At 35.9% G+C, this 17,441-nt stretch overlaps 1 protein-coding gene across 5 annotated transcripts; it reads right to left on the bottom strand.

Moving 5' to 3' along the window:
• Positions 1–767: 767 nt before the first annotated feature.
• LOC110830239 (spindle assembly abnormal protein 6 homolog) lies at positions 768–16,807 on the bottom strand. 5 transcript variants are annotated; one of them, XM_087355690.1, is made up of 13 exons: positions 16,791–16,807; positions 15,499–15,709; positions 14,015–14,187; positions 13,138–13,312; positions 12,716–12,901; positions 11,325–11,482; positions 10,725–10,884; positions 8,698–8,766; positions 5,414–5,557; positions 3,915–4,122; positions 2,753–2,898; positions 2,086–2,150; positions 768–1,467 (listed from the first exon to the last, which is right to left on the bottom strand). In XM_087355690.1, exons 2-13 carry the CDS (start codon positions 15,679–15,681, stop codon positions 1,248–1,250), a joined length of 1,887 nt encoding a protein of 628 aa, XP_087211816.1. In that variant the 5' UTR covers positions 15,682–15,709; positions 16,791–16,807; the 3' UTR covers positions 768–1,247. The 5 variants fall into 5 exon arrangements, with proteins under 5 accessions (XP_087211816.1, XP_087211812.1, XP_087211813.1 ...); XM_087355686.1 differs by lacking the exon at positions 16,791–16,807 and adding an exon at positions 16,534–16,660 and having other exon boundaries at positions 15,499–15,663; XM_087355687.1 differs by lacking the exon at positions 16,791–16,807 and adding an exon at positions 16,534–16,649.
• Positions 16,808–17,441: the final 634 nt, after the last annotated feature.

Here is a 17,441-nt window from a genome sequence, read left to right as displayed (position 1 = left end):
ATACAATTCTAATTGTTTGCACTGAATACTTCAAATGCTGCATCTAACCTGCTCACTGCTCCGAGCTGAAATCTGAGCACACATTTCCCTATGACTATGAACACTTTCTAGGTACTTACATCCAACTGGAATATATTCTAGTTAACTGAATGCTAACTCAAATGAATATAAACCCAGATTAAGAATCCTGGAGTGAATTACCGTTACCTGAACCATGACATGGCCAGAATTTTTTGAATCTAAAAATTGGATGGTTGAGAATTTGACACACATTTTGTAATCCTTGACAAATTTTCTTGATTCCCAGTGTAAAAAGGGATTATTTCCTTGAAAAGCATTAAGCAGCTAATCTCTGTAATAGAGATATGTTTTCTTTGTGATAGGGATTGAACTCTTTAAGTATTAATTAGGCATGCTTTAGCTTCAAATGGATAATCTTCTCCCTCTCCTTTTTATTACCATTTTCTTCACTCTTTATCTCCCCATAATTTAGAGTCAGTTAAAATTTAACATCACCCTTCAGGGAATTCCAGTGTATCCATAATAAAAAGGTGCAAAAATGAACAAATTTGAAAATCGGAGACTTAAAGTTAAGGATCATACAAATGAAGATAAAATCAAATAAATCACTTATTACACAACAACTTACCAATGTGCTTAACAACCAGTAAATTATCACAGCTCTACAGTTCATGTGAAATATATATTTCCCTTTAAAAATTGTTCAGGTCTAACATCTTTTAATAATTTTAACAGTAAACTGTGAGTAATTTAAAAATAATTTTATTCTGTAAAAACAGATTTATTTCACAAACTTTGTAATTGCATCTGAATTATGTAAAGTAAAGTAAAGTTTGTCCCGCTACGTGCCATACAGGCACTTGGGGTGAATGGAGGTATAGCTTCTCTCTTTCTTGACCTCGGCACTAGATGGGGGTGAGTGGTCAGCATCACGCCCCGGCCGGCTTTACCCCCGGGAAAGGACCCCGGTACCCATTGTAGAGGAGGCTGGGTGGGCCCCAGAGCCGGTCTGGATGCAGATGCTAGAGGAAAAATCCTCTGCCTCCGTCGGGGATCGAACCCCGGTCGTCCAGCCCGTAGCTAGTCACTATACTGACTTCTGAATTATGTACAATGTGTAATAAAAATTATCCATTAAGTTATACATTTGAATTTACATATATCAAATCAACAAGATGTCTTGGTCCCATGACAATAATTTTAACAAATCTACTGTACATAAAATATTATCTCAATGAAACTAACTTAGAATAACCTTTTGGGAAATAGGAAGAAGGGTTGAAAGTCTTTGTCCTTGGCTGACTCCTTGTTTGTGTCACTTCAGAAGATCCAGCCTGCAAGCTCTCTGCACTAGGATTTTGGCAAGGTGCACTTGTACTTAGGACACCAGGATCAGATAAGGTAGCTGCTGCCGCAAAGTTTCTAGGAGCTCCTGTTTTCTCAGTCCTGCAATAAGAGTTTGCATTTTCAGTACATAAAATGAGAAAGGAAAAATCACAAAAATATTTCACCATAACTTTCACATTTCAGAATGTAAGGCAGTTTGTTAATGTACTTCTACCCATTTTTGACACTATATCAAAAAATGCATATAAAATAACATAGGACACATTTTATACACACGTGCATATGCAAGAACACACAGTATGTCTACCCCAGTCTTTCACTTATGATACCATTATTGTCACCATTATATAAGAAACTCTCCAGGTCTTGTTTTTATTAGATACAGACAGTATTGGTATTTTATTTTCATTAAATTTTGTTCACTACCCCTAAAAATTAGTAAGTGAAAAATATAATTACAGGGTCTGAGAAATGAATGTGACAAACGGTAAGAATTTTGTTTAATTTCACTGAAATTTGTTGAGAAATGTTCAATTCTTTTATTAAAGAGAATAAGTTAAATTAAGAATTATATCAAAATATTTTTTTCACTTCAATGGCTCTTGATGTAGACAGTAGTTTACCTTCAAGGAAGTATAATTCATGATGAAGCATATTTATTTTTAGTAAAATAACTCCAACTGGATAGATATACTGTAAAATACAGTAAGAACTTACTGGGGACATATTGCTATTCCAGGAGTTCTAGATCGTGGTACTTCAGGTTCCATCAATGGTCTAAACTGTAAGGAAAAAAGCAATATTAATGCGTATGCACACACACAGACATTAGGGTGCAGTTTGGTGCTTTTTAATTTTCTGTAAAAATTTCTGGCCGCAGCATGGTTAGAAAAATTAGTTGAGTGAAGTGCACTAAAAGGGTGTATGTTTCTATCTTGAATGTTTCACAAATTAAAATGGACTGAACTGCACATCTTATTTTTAAAATGAAATTTTGGAACAAAAAGTGACTTGTATGTGCATATATACAGTAATTTTAGTTATATGAATGAAAACAATTAAAATGAAGATTGCTATCTTCAGACTCACTGCTGTGAAAACCTCAAATCCAACAATTAAAATGTTTTCAAAAATAAATTTTTCTTTATTTTCATTACAGCAAATCCATTTTGAAGGCAAATTTCCAAATTTTGCCGAGTTCACTGCAATGGCACACCAGCTTCCAAGCTTTTCTTCATTGCATACAGAGGTCTTAACCACACATATACTAATTCTGACTTCTCAGAACATGATATCCAAAATAATTGAAGGGTTTAAAAATTTGTACAATTTGTTTCAACAGTCTGATTTCCTATCAACATGGTAATTAAAATCAAGAATGTACCTCAAATGTCCTATGCGAACCCAAAGTCAAACCCATATGAGGTGTTGAAGTTGTCATGCCAGCACCTTTTGGAGGAAGCCTTGAAGTTGACTGCACTTGAGAAGCAGTTTGCAGCTCACTGACACGCCTATTCAGCCAATTAATTACTACAACAGACACACACACAAAGAAAAATGGAGAAATTATATCATCATTAGTGAGTATGGGTCTGCAGCAATAAATAAGAAAGAAAGTAAGCATGTGCAAATAACTCATCTAATCCTTACTTTCAGCCATCCCTGAAATTATTTGTGATAAAACACTTTGTAATATTTAACAGTGTAAATGTTTTACTAAAGGAAAAGCATGATTTCTTCCTCTCTCCCATTTGTTATGAATGTTGAAATTTCTATGACATACTTTATATTAATGTATCTTGAATCATCAACTTACTGGGTACCAGTAAAACAGCAGATGCTACCTACATCCAAATGGTATTGTAGTCACCAACAGGTTTCAACTTAGATTTCATCGGAAAATGTTCCATTGTCTTTAACTTCACATCCAGCATCAAAAGAACCAGCAATTTTGAGAGACAAGCCTAACCTAAATATATTTAATCCCTTCAAACCTGCAATATAACTGTTTGATGATGTTTAAATTGAGAATCATATGAAACCAATAAATACAAAATGAAATTTGGTTGTTGAAGCAGGTGGGACATATAGTTACCATTTGGCTTTAAAGGATTAATGTGTCTTCTTTCTTGTAAGCAATATTTTATTCATTTGGTGCCTAATTCCCTTTCTTTTCTCTCTCCCCCCTTGTATTCTTACAAGCCAATCATAAAAGTCTTATAAATTTAACTAATGCTACAGCCAAAACATAAGCTGTCTTGAAATGAAATGTGATAAGCAAGAAAGTAGTTAACAGTACATGAGTGATGTGTTAATAACAGTTTGAACTACTTAGACAAGTTTATTTACACTGCAAAACTTGTCTGTATTCTGTATAAAGACATAAATATTTTTGTGAAACAGCAGTTATAATCATCCTGAAAATATGAGACTTTCAGAATTTTAAGGGTGGCAACACAAACCTGGTGGAGCAGGATGCGATGTCACAGTATGGACGTGGATGTCTACTGAATGCTAATATGAAACCATTGCTGGGTTCAACTTACAATTTGTATTATTGCTCAGAATTGCTTCCTTCTCCGCAACCTTAGCAGTTTCAACCTTGAGCGACTCTGACAGTTGCTGCTCTACAGATTCCAAGTGTTCAATCTTTCTTCGTTGGTCTTCTACCAGTGCAAGAAGAGCAATTCTTTCTTTCTCTTTTGAAGATAACACACCTTCTTGCTCCAATATAATTTTGGTTCTAAGCCTGATCTGCATAGACCACAAACACATATTACTAGCATGAATCATAATTTTCTGTTAACCAGGTTTCATCAGCACCTGGTTCAATAATTTTAATTAAACTTCTTAACATATTTGAAACTTAATGTACCACTATATTTAAAACTTATGCAAACAATTAATAATGTACAGCAGTAAAGAAATCGTAACATCTTTCATAATATGTGCGGCACAAGATGATTTAGAGGAGCAGTCAGGGTGGGGAGATGAATTGTGTACAGAATAACCATACACTATCAAGTCCTTGGAGCATGGAAGTTGAACAACTGTGGGGGGAGGGAGAGAGAAAACATAATCTGCAGTACTGTGCTGTTTTTACTACACAGGCATTACAAACAGTTCTTCAAATTGGCCTGTGGGCTAACACCTGTCCGTCCTCCACTACACTGCAAATTATTAAAGCATTCCAAACTTAATGCACCTATGTGGTAAAATTTTTTGTCAGGATTTTATTCTAGGGATCTTATTTTGGAAATGGTTTTGTTAGGTTATATGAATTTTCTTGGTCTTCTGTTGTTTCTTTTATAGGTTTAACTGTTTGTTACCACATCAATTACTGACAGAGTTAATGAACAGAAGAAATAGTGCACCAGAGACATAATATATATAACATAAAAATGTTTTGAATATGATCACTATGTTTTCCATCAAAAAAACAGTATTTCATAAAAGTTACTATTTTAAAATTTGATACTGAGTTTCATGCAAAATATGGGTATTACTAGACCACTAATCAAAAAAACAAACTTACACAACAATTTTTACTGCAGACACCCAATACTACATTTAATCAAAATTTAGACCGCAGTTTTGGAAATTACAGTATGATGGGTAGAAATTACCTCCTCACTATACAATCACGTTACACACTTCATGCAAGGAAAGAAGGGGGGAATCCTAAAGGTTGGGATAGCCCTTTGAAGTTCATTATGACAACAGATAGCCACATAAAAATTGTTGAATATATATATGAAAATGTAATTGAATATGTTGAAGTCTCCCAATCACAGTTGCAAACTGCATATGCACCCTTCATTATTGCAAACCAATGGATGCAAATTCATTCACATAATTTTGACCTGATGGCAATAAAATCTAAACCACAATAAAAAAAATTCAATTGATATCTTAACCATTCATGACAAAGACCTGAAAATATGGTATAGATCTTCAGCAATCACGTTTGGATTCACTTACATACTTCTAAAATTACAACAGAATTTTATAGAATGTTTGTCTTCTAATCTCAATCAATACATACTTTTGATTTCAACATGGCAGTATCCTTTTGGAGTGTTTTAATTATCTCATTTCCTTTCAAAAATTCTTCTGAAAGCTTCTGCAAAGAGGTCTGCCTTCTCACAAGAACAGCATCTTTTTCAGCCAGGTTCTCTTCCAGAAAAGACTACAACATAAAGAAAAATACCTTACATTAAAAAAGTCCATAATTGTTTTTGTTCTACTTTTGTACTTCTCAACTTTATATGAAATAATAAGGACCTTCCAATATCCCAATATAGATAATGAAGAAAAACACTGTCATTTAAAAGACCTGCATTAATTTTCAAAACATTTATAACTGTTGTAGGATTTCAGGTTTTCGTGGTGGTGAGTCTTAAGATGGCTGTCTGCTGGGTTGTTGTGCCATGTTGTCTGGTAGAAGTTTACCAACGTTTCAGAGGTCCTTGCTGCCTCCATCATCAGGGCAATCATCTTACACTGGCATGCCATTTTTTGCAGCAAGGAAGTTTCCAAAAGGAGGGCACAATCCAAGATATAATACAGTGAAACCTCTATCCATCGTTCCCGGAACTATCGTTTTCCCGGATGCATCGTCCGTTTTGTTCGGTCCCGAATACATCCCATATAAAATAATGTTACATTTTCCCGCTTCCATCGTTCCTCGAACTATCGTTTTATCGCATCGATCGTTCAAAAATCTTAGTTCCGGCCCACAATTTTCCCGCAATGATCGTTTCTGAGAATTTAAAATGCTGGGTTTTGAGATAAATTAATACCGAAAGACGCACAATGTTTTTGGAATACACAGTAGCGGTAACCTGTTATGTCGCCCAACCAGCACAGATCCTTTTGGAATGAGGGATCAGTGGTGCAGGGGTGATAGTTGGAGTGAATGGCGGTGCTCATTGTCAGAAATTTTACGATTATAATTAGGGTGCACTCATATTTCGTTCCAGCGATGTCAGATGGCATGTGCACTGTGAATTTCTTCACAAATGCTTTTATTACAAGTACAAAGGAAAGGCTGGCGGCACTTTTCATTCTTCTGGTTCATCTCGTTTCCAGTGGTTCAGTGTCTTCTACGGCTACGTTTCGTTGTGTTCGGCAGTAACAGTACTTCCATTCTTCCTGTTATTGTTCCAGTCTATACTTTTGTTGTTGTTCCCGTAAATATTTTGTTATTCCTCTTACTCCTGTTAATTATTTTGTTATTATTCCTGTACCATGTCTCGCCCAGTAAAGCAAGTCAGAACTCTTCAAGAAAGATTAAAAATCATAGAAGAAGTGGAGAAGAATCCATTTGAAAAAAGAATCGACATTGCTAAACGCCTTGGATTAGCACCATCTACTTTAAATTCAATGATTGCAAAGAAGAAAGAAATCCGAAAACAAACTGACAAGTGCGGTAATTCATGCAAAAAAAGGAAAACCGGAAGAAAATCAACTTTCAGTGAGCTAGAAAGTGTCCTCTTCACTTGGTACCAGCAATCGCGGGCCTCAGGAATTCCTGTAGATGGCAACATCTTGCGGGAAAAAGCCAAGACGATAGCCGCAAGACTGAATATTGAAAATTTTGCAGCGTCGAATGGCTGGATTAGTAGGTTTAAAGAACGACATGGTATGGTCTACAAGAAGTTAGCCGGCGAAAGTGCTGCTGTGGATGTGGAAATAACGGAGCTGTGGCTCGAGAGACTGCCAGCACTGCTGGAGGGATATGAGCCGCGGGACATTTATAATGCGGATGAGACCGGACTTTTCTACAACGCCCTCCCGGATAGGACGCTGGCATTGAAAGGTGAATCTTGCCACGGGGGAAAACGTGCAAAACACAGTTCTTCTGTGTGTTAACAGTGACGGTAGTGACAAACGGGTTCCGATTGTAGTTGGAAACATGAAAAAAACTTCCGGTGAAATATCACGCCAACAAAAAGGCTTGGATGACAACAGACATCTTTACGGCGTTTTAAAGTTCTCTGGATGCCTCCATGGGCGCACAAGGCAGAAAGATTTTGCTGTTTGTTGATAATTGTGCCGCTCATCCGAAGGACACGACATTTCTACGAAATGTGAAAGTCGTGCAGTATCCAGCAAATTGCACGAGCGTCTTGCAACCGCTTGATTTGGGCATCATCAAGTCTTTCAAGCAGTTGTATAGAAAGCGCCTTGTGCAAACAGCTGTATGTGCAATGGATGCTGGGAAGGATGTCAACATGAAAATTGACGTGCTACAAGCAATTCATTTCACAGTGGCAGCTTGGCGGCATGTCTCCCAACCAACTGTTCTGAATTGTTTTCGCAAAGGTGGCTACGGGTGTGAACTTCGCGCAGAAGCAGACTCTAACGTCAGTGTGGATGAGCATGATGGCTTTCACGAAGACTGGAATCGATTTGGTGACTACGCGGCAGTAGACAGCGAGCTTGCTACATGCGGAGTCGACACGATTGATGAGTTGTGTGAAGATCGCGAAGGGGGTGGGAGCGGTGAGGAAGAGGAAGACGACGAATGCGAGCCCGAAGCTGTGCCGAGTTTTGCCGAAGCACACGCTGCATTGGCAAAAGTGAAGTCGTTCTTTTATGCGCATAATATTAGTGAACGTGACGAGGAAAACATTTTGAACGTGGAAAGTACTCTGTTTGGTCTAAAACGTAAAGTTTCGACAAACCAGTTGTCCATTAAAGACTTTTTTGGTAAAAAGAAGTAACTTTGAAAGAGAAACATTGTTTTTTTAAAATTTTTAATGCTTTCCCGCATCTATCGTTTTTATTTCCCACCCCCGCCGAAAACGATGCATCGAGGTTTCACTGTACTTATCAATTAAGTGTTAACAGGAACAGAAACAATCGAATAAAAATTTTCTTGGATATTATCCATCGTCTAGTAAATATAAAACGTAAAACGACGTTTCGGAGATGGGACTCTATCTCCGTCTTCAGGTTCCTACACAGTTGGGCCCACTAGATAGAGCTAATCCCTATCTCCGGACCTTCTCTGAACTCACACTGAGATTCCGATAAACAGAATCAAAAACCAGAACCAATTCAACAATTTTTCCTGGACTGCACCTCCAATGTAGGAAACACTCAAGTTTCATTTAACTTGCAATTAAACATTTTCAGAAATTTTGATTAAAAATTAAACCTTCCATTACAGAAATATATTCATGGAACTCTTGGGAACACCAAAAGAATTCCAGTGATGCTGCAAACAGTTTGGGATATTCCATGAAATTTTGAAGTGTGCTAATACACAAAACAGAAGTAACTTGTTTTAAGTTATCCATCCAGTATGTTTTACACACAAACCTTCTGCTCATGAGCCACTTGAAGTAACTCACGCTGTTGTCTGAGAAGCACATCTTTATCTTTGAGTTCCTGCAAATATAAGAGTGCATTAAGAGAGTCACATGGACACATACATTCGACATAACTTCCATTAATAAGGCACTTTAATTCTGTCACCACATGTTAAGTTTCTGGAAAAATTAATCATTAAATATTATATTCAACTGAATATATAATACAGTAGAACTTATGATATAAAATTTTGGATTTTCCAATGTGCTTTCATTAGTACATTATTTAAAAATGTTATACAAAATGCAGAGAATGACATGGAAGGGAAACTGCAAAAGGTGAAAGAGAAATACATGTAGATAGCAGTCATAACATATTTGTAGATAATAGCCCAGAATTTGTCCAAGGCTGAGGAAGACCACAATAAGTCCTCAGTCAGTACAGCCAATCTCCAGGCCAAGATTCAATGCAGGTACCTCTGAATGCAAATGAGATAATTACTGCCAACCTAACCTGCTCAATTTAAACTTTTGTTGTATTGCACTTTAAATATAGGCCACAATCTATGTAAACAGAAACGCACCAACTTCCTACAAATCTAGAGGCCACCTCCAAAAGCTAGAAGCCAGAATAAGAAACAAAATACTTCAGGTGAGAAAGTTGCTGTATGTTACTGCAGACAAAAATAGAAAACACTTACATTTTCCTTATCTTCAGTGTTCAAACAGTTGATCAACATTACAACATACAACTTCTTTCTGCGCAGCAAACATCAAAAGTATGCATCTGACAAGTTCTTTTCTCTCATTTGGTGCATTAAAAATATAAAGTTTTGGTATGTTGTAAGTATATATATTTTAAAAGCTACCTCTAAATGTTCAATACTATTTACTACAAAATCTCTTGCTGTAATGGTCAATGACTTTTATTCAGAATGATGGTCCACAGCTCTTGAAAGGATGGATGTACCCAGAAATGGTCCATTCATACTAGTTAAGTTCAAGCCATAAAAAGTGCCTGCTCCTAGTTGATCTAAATTTGGTTTAATTAAACTAATTCTGCTAAACTCTCTCTCACAAGAGGCTGTAGAAACACACAACACTGATATAATGGACAGTAATCTTCCCCAAACAGAAAACCTGTCACTATTAAGTGGTACATCATTCAAAACAACACTTATCTTCCTTCTTTCTTTCCTTTACCAAGAACCTTGAATTCGTAACAGTCATTGAAAACAATAAATTTTAACAGTCTCAAAATAAATGCTTACGAATGAGTGATGCATCGTAAAATACTGGGACAATGCTGATATTCTGCCTTCAGCATAGTATCTACTATCAACATTTTCACCTGATAACCCACTTAATGGTACCTGCACCTTGTGGTGGGGCTTGAGTACCTCAGTGACCCCAAGAGCCATGCTAACGGAAGCATAGCTACTGGTAGAGCCTCCCTAGCCAGATTGTTCGAGGGGGAGAGGTCAGACTAAGACAGGTACCCTGGTATTCCAGGTTGGGGGTTGGTCGCAAGGCTAACAACCTTGCACTGTAAAAAGGAAGATGTTTCGAAACCTCAATCAAAGCCTCAGACAGACGGACCTAACAGAGGGCCGAGTGGAAGAGGAGAATTGAGGAGGCCATGGGCCGAATACAGACCGGAGAGCCATAGAAGAAGAAGAAGAAGAAATGCTATAGAACTGAATAAACATGCAATCTAATTCTACATTCAATCAATGAGGAAACTGCATAATAAAGTTCTTTGGGGCTTATACTCTTCGCATTATTTTTAGGGTAGTTAGATCAAAGAAGCTACAAAGGAATGGATACGTAGTTTAAATAAAGAACATAAGAGAAATAGATGCAGAATACTGGTAGGCCAAGACAGAGATAACAAGATAAAATTAAGGCAGATCTAAAGGATGCACATCTTGGTAATTTACTGGCTGTGAATCAGGTAAAATGGCAGGCTTTCATATAGTGGTTCTAACATCAGAGTTGGTTTAGATAATAGCTCTCAGTGAAAAACATTATTCCTACCTGCTCCAACACTGCATATCTTGTTTTCAAGTTGTTTAAACTTGTCTCTTTCTCATGGTAATTAGTATCCAACTTTGCACTCTGATTACGCAACATTGTTGCCTCCCGTTGCAATGCAACATTTTCTTTATACAGAGTATCCAGTTTGGTATCTTGTTCGCTGCAACAGAAGAAACCATTGTTATTTACAGCATAATTTCTTTAGTTTACATTTTAAAGCTTATTTATGCAACAACTGTAATGATTAATACATCAAATTAAATCTAAAGAGGAGCAGACTTAAAATCTGTTGAAAATATAAGCAAATTAAGGTAATTATGAAATGTAACTAGAATGGGAGAAACAAAGAATGCATACAAAACTTGGCTGCTAACCTGTTTGAAAGCAGTCACTTGAAACACAAATGTGGAAGTGGAAGGAAATTATTAATTAAAATGGACCCTAAGAAAGCAGAGGTTTCAATTATATAGACTAAAATGACTCAAGATCAGATCATAGTGGTAGGCTTTTGTTTTAGGAGTACTCACCCTCTGAATACCCATCAAGTTGTTACAGAACTCACATTAATTTGGGAATGAAAATGTTGGCCGGGTTACTCACCGCAGTTTTGAATCTGACTCACAGCTCTGTTCAAACAAAGCTTTGTTCTCAGTCTGCAGTCCGGCAAGTAGAGACTCAAAGCTTCGCTTATTTTCTGCCAGCATCTCCTGAAACTGCACCTTTTCAGCATCAAAAGACTTCCTTAGGTCCTGCTGTGCCTGAGAAATAGTAAACACAAGCTTCACACTTTGAGCCCAGTAAAACACCACATCAGATACAAAGTATCAAGAAGTAACTGAGATTGGGATGATTGTTTTTACTAACTGTAGTTTTTTGTGTGAATTAAGATTAAAATGTGAAAGGGGAGAGATTGCTTGAGTTCCACTACTTCATAATGTTCTGCATACCACTTTTTACATGTTTATGTATTTATTATTTTTCTTGATTGCTAGTCAGAAGCTAATTAAAAAATGGCTGTCTTCTGGGTTGTAGCACTGTGAAATGTGGTAAAAGTTTACCAATGTTTCAGATGTCCTTGCTGCCTCCATCAACAGATCACCCTAATGATGGATAATAGTTAAAGAAAAGTGCTACCACACATGCATTCAGACACAAAATATGCTAAGAAACATGCATAATTTGAAGCAGGAAACCATTTCATAAGTTGATAAAGACATTATCGCACATTTTTATAACAAATTAAATTACAATTTATGATCTATAAACACATAAATATACATTCAAATTCAGACATTCTGAATTGCAGAATGTATTTTTAGTAGCAACTACAGAATACTCAGAACTGAGCAACTTAGTAATTGCATTTTTCTTTCTTGGAAAAAGGTATACAACAGCCAGTGTTTTAGAATTAATTATAAAACAAATCACAATGATAAAATCAGTTGTTACCAAAAATTACACATTTTGATCAGAATAAGAAATAAAAAACCACAGAACTTTTGAGTTCTTCAACAGTCCTGTTTTCAAAGTAAATTTGACAATAACAACAACAATCTAGTTCAACACATTTTTTACAATTGATAAATTCCCTCTTCTGATGGAGAATTATTCCCTCAGGGACCCACATCAGTGGGTAAGGGGAATGGAACCCCTGTGGTACCCAAGCTAACCAGTGCCTGGGGGTATAGCTGGGCCACCACACCTCTGGGGGCTGTAAATACGGAGGCCTGGTCCTCCAAGTTGGGCTGATAACCTGACCATGTAAAAAGCAACTTGTTACAAAATCTGATGAAGCAAATTCTGGATGGACTCATTCATGACGGACTGGCAAATGATCTAAGGACATGAAGCTCTAGGAGAGAGGAATTGGAGGAGATTGTCTGTGAATGAGGAAGAATGGAAGAAGCTTTTGAAGAAGGCCATACAGGGCTGCACAGCCAATGATGATGATGATGGATAATTATGGTAAGTACAAAAATAACAATTAGAACCTTTAAGAGCCTCTCCCGTTCACTGTTTATTTCTTCTCTTGTTTGCTGGTGAATATTTTTAGTTTCATCATGCCAACGATCTTTTAGTTCTTCTAGCTCCCGATCTTTCAGCTCAAGTTTCTTTGCAAGATCCTCGGCTCGCGTTTCTGCCTGAGAAACTTTAGACTCTGCATGACTCAGTGTATCCTGTATATGGAATATGGTATTAAAATTAAGAAGCATTGTCATGAAAAAGCAGGACAATATTATATTAGAGCACTGATTACATTTGTAACAGTTTTAGCACTACTACAGCCTTCAATAATATTATAACACATTATAATATTTGTAATAACCTAACAACAGTACTGAACAGAAACAAAATACATGAACAGTATACTAGTTTGCACTACTCCTAAAAATAAAACAAAAAAGTAAAGTACCTTCACTGACTTTAATTGAACAGCCAAGTGCTTCTTAATCTCAGCATCATTCCCTATACTGAAGAGAAGAGACAGGTGGCATAACTGTTTGAACTGGTTTGTTTCAATGATCTTCATCAGAGTTTGCCGAGACCCAAATGCGTCTCCAGTTGCCTCCTCAATAATAATATGGTAGCTGGAACAATCATACTTTAATCAGACTTGCAGGTTACTTCATGGAACTACAAGTTCTATAATTTCTTTAATGCATTATATCTACTAATAGCGACACAAAAATTATTTCTTGATTTACTGTATTAAAAGCGTTATATTTTCTCTAAGGTGTCAGGAACAGTTTCAAGTGCTTACATAATTAAGAGCATGTGGTAACAACCTATTTACACGTATTTCTGCAACATTTCTCTGTTCAATTTGACTTTATTTTTCAGTGTTCTATATAAATGAAGCATCCCGTTGCTGTTAAAATTTGTTCAGTCTGTTCGTTGCCATGCTCCACACTGGATTCAGCAATAATTATGTTATTGCTAAGGATGGCAAATAGCTGAAATATGTAAGGTTAAAAATACAAATATTTAAAATATTTGTATGATTTTGCACAGAATTAAATGTATCTGGTGGTGCAAATTTTAACCTCAAAAAACCTAATCTCATACATTGTTGAAAAAAACAATTTCAAGATTATATGAAGTAAAACATTTATGCTTCTGTGCCCTTTTATATTCTGCATACATTAATTTACTTCTGACAAGTTGTTCTCTCATGTTGATGAAAAACAATTATATTACCATTTTGCCAACCTTTGTTACACAGTTCAATGGACTTAAGACACCACTTATCAAACAAAATTGCCATCTGTAAAAAGTAAGGAAGTACTCACTTGCCTCCAACACTGTTACATAGGTGGAGTAACTTTATCAGCTGTTGAGGAAACTTATCATATTCAATAAGAAGTCCCTGTTGCTCCTTGATCGACTGGAAATCAACTTCATTGATGACAAGTGTGTACAACATAAAGGGGTCATTGTCGTCCGTAATTTGTATAGACAGGCTCTACAGACACAAGAACAAATGCAAAAAATAAAGAAACATAAAACAAAAATAAATTATAGAACTTGAACAAAATGTGTTATAGAAAAATGAAAAATACTGACAATATTTATTGCCAGTGTCGCCCTCGGTGGACTAGTGGTTAGCGTGCTTGCCACTGAACCCAAGGTTTGTGGGATTGAACCCGGCCAAGGTCAATGGATTTTTAAGGGTGATAAAAATCTGTAGCACAACTTTGTTCAGAGGGGAAGTAAAGCCAGCAGTCCAATGTCGTAGATTTAAGGTATGTAAAAGAACCTTATGAGCATGAACAAGAAGTTTCGTAAGCAAAATTCAGCGACCATTTCTCACCCATGTCTCTCCTGATTCTGTACTACATGGCTCTAACAGACAAATAAGGATTGAGTAGAAATTGTGCAGAGGCAGTGGGCTTGTCACTCACTACTCACAGATGCACACTTCAAGGACAAAGAAACCTCCTACATGGGAAAAGGCCAAGGCCCAAAATTGGGCTGTAGTGCCATTGGATAGATGGATTTAATGCCAATGAAAATAAAGACAGAGTATAATGCTAATGCTATACTAATAATCACTCATTATTTTCTGCTTTTGAAGTAATGTTTTGATCATGACATAACAATTCCTTCACATCAGAAATGACCAAATAATTACAAAGCTTAGTTAAGTGAAAATATTTTAGTGATAAGAATGGTCACAAACAAATTAATACCTACAATACTTTTGGTCCAAAAGAGTACACCAACAGACATTTAAAAGTTACATGAGCATCAAGTCAAAGTACATTTCACACAACATTTCTGAATACAATTAAAATCTATCATAATGCCAACAATGATGAAATGAGCCAGAATAAGTTATGACTTTAATATTGGTAAAACTTGCCTGTCATCACTTTTCCTAACAAGCACTGCACAACTTTCAATTCATTAGTTACATGGCCTAACACAAATAATTATAATTTCTAATTCTAAATTACTTAACACAACAAGTTATCAAATAGTAAAGGCACACCTGTCAATATTACAAAACAGAGGAATAGAGTTTTAAGCAAATCTGAATGCCATTCACTTTTTACATTCCCATTTATTTTGTATTTATAGATCGTGCTTTGATAATCATGAAAAAATAAGTTTTAAATTACAATTAATTATTTATGATTGACAGAATGTGACACACTTCTGGCAACAGTTGGCCACCACTTTACATTGTGTCACCCATACTTTTTGCTTCAATTAGATAATGATAATATATATCAACAAAGCATATAAAGCTATTTGTTCTACTCATACAAACCTTCTCAGAAACAGGGCTAACAACAGTCACAAAACAAACCACCAGTTTTAACAATTTATTACAATCTTCCTTCCCTTTGCTTTTCATAAATATCCGTTGTAATTCTGAATAAATTATTTCTGAAGTAGTGAGACAATTCACTGGATCTTCATTTCCACGAAAGCTCTGCATTATAACATACATGCAACCAAATTAACTTTGAAAACAGAACCTAGAATAAAAAATGGCAACCATAAAATAAATCTGACATAAAATTTCAATAGACATAATAGTTGAAACAGACTTAACAAAGCCTCCACATCCAATAGATAAATAAACAATACCTGAAATAGACAACATCAATATTTCTTAGCTAAATACAACTCCTGTATCACAAGTATGCAAAAATTAATGTTTACAACAGTATGCAAACACAACATTGAATGTTGGTACATTTAAGTATATTCCAAAGGGCTAAAATGACTGCATTTGTCCCAAAACGTTTCATATCGATTGAACACAGACATATTTCAAAGTGTAACAACATTATTCCTAGCATAAACAAAACGCTTGGGGAACAAAAAATCAACAAAACCTTGCAAATGAGGCAAGATTGCTTTATCATTCAAGTCTGCTTTTACAGCAGAGTGACTGGTTAAATTCTGTAATCTGAATTCCTCTGCATTTGGGCTGGTAACCACAAATAAAACTAAATACATTTACAGGTTAGGGAGCTTAGGTTCGAATAATTATTGTGCGAGTCGGGTCCTCGCAACTGCAAATATATATATAATTTAGAAATGGTTGTATATGGTCTTCATATCGCACATGTTTTCTCTAACCAACCAAGTTTCATTCTTGATTTATACATCACAAACAGGCGAGCTAAAAATCGGAGCATTATATCTTAATCAAACAATTTCTTAACATTAAAAAAATAATCTCAATACTAAATGTCACGTCACCGAACGTAAGACCCTCTAACCAACTGCAATCAATATCACTAGCATATGAAAATAATACATAACATTATTAACATGCTTAAAGTCAACATACAGAAAACATATTAACACATGTATGTAACACATAAGCGCGTGGGACAACAGACATTCGCACAGACTATACCGCAGAAATACCAACATGTCGTTGTAACCACAGCTGAAACAAATTTTTAGCATTGAAATAAGAAACATCTATACAAATTAAAGTGATCTAATTGGATACAAAGATGGTTCATGATCACGTTTTTTAAGTAAAAAATTTCGGGACAGATGTGTTTAAACTACAACAGTTATGGTTTATTGTATTATCACCTCTGAACATATTTATTTTTGAATATATAAATTTATTGGAGTGTACACAAGGCCGGAACGTGCTGACATCTAATGGCTGGAATGAATAACACTAAATGAGTGACACTATGGGTAGGGGAATAGTTCGACTGCTGGCTCGCTCTGGGCGAAACTGGCGGAAACATTTCCGGAACAGACCGATACTACAGATTTTTAGTTACAATACCTAGGGTCGGAAAGTGCTGGCATCTAATGTCCAAGTTGAGTAACACTTATTGAATCAATAGGCAATTTTAAAAACGGGAACAGTTCTGTTGCTGGCTCGCTCTTTGAGCCGGTTCTGTGAGGGTCGTTATTATGATATATATCTCTTAATTATTGTTCTACTTTCCTTGATAAGTACTTGCTGTAACTATCAAATTCTGATATGATGTTATGTGAAGCAATGACAGAATACTGTAAGATAATATAAAATAATGAATAAGATGCATCCGGATCACAGTACACGAGTAGGACAAAATTCAAATCAGGCTTTAGGACACAGCAGAAAAATTATAACATAACATGGTCCAAAAACCACAGTTTTGAGGTTGTGGTTAGTGATAGTTATGTAATGTAATTAGTGTATATTACATTTGAAAGAAACTGAAGAAACAATAATCGATGTATTGT

Source organism: Zootermopsis nevadensis, unplaced genomic scaffold (genome assembly GCF_977971745.1).
Source record: "Zootermopsis nevadensis isolate Lab colony 2312 unplaced genomic scaffold, Znev_1.0 Znev_ptg000025l, whole genome shotgun sequence".
NCBI lineage: Eukaryota > Metazoa > Arthropoda > Insecta > Blattodea > Termopsidae > Zootermopsis > Zootermopsis nevadensis.
Note: the sequence above shows the minus strand (reverse complement) of the source record. Positions and strands in the feature narration are given on the sequence as shown.

What these genes read in the sequence shown, in the direction of transcription:
- LOC110830239 (XM_087355686.1), bottom strand. Translation starts at nt 16,587, where the DNA reads ATGTCTGTTGTCCCACGCGCTTATGTGTTACATACATGTGTTAATATG. An exon ending in TGTAACAGTGTTGGAGGCAA is followed by an intron (nt 13,313 to 14,014) that starts GTGAGTACTTCC and finishes TGATTGTTCCAG; the next exon opens with CTACCATATTATTATTGAGG. An exon ending in GATATGCAGTGTTGGAGCAG is followed by an intron (nt 8,767 to 10,724) that starts GTAGGAATAATG and finishes TTATATTTGCAG; the next exon opens with GAACTCAAAGATAAAGATGT.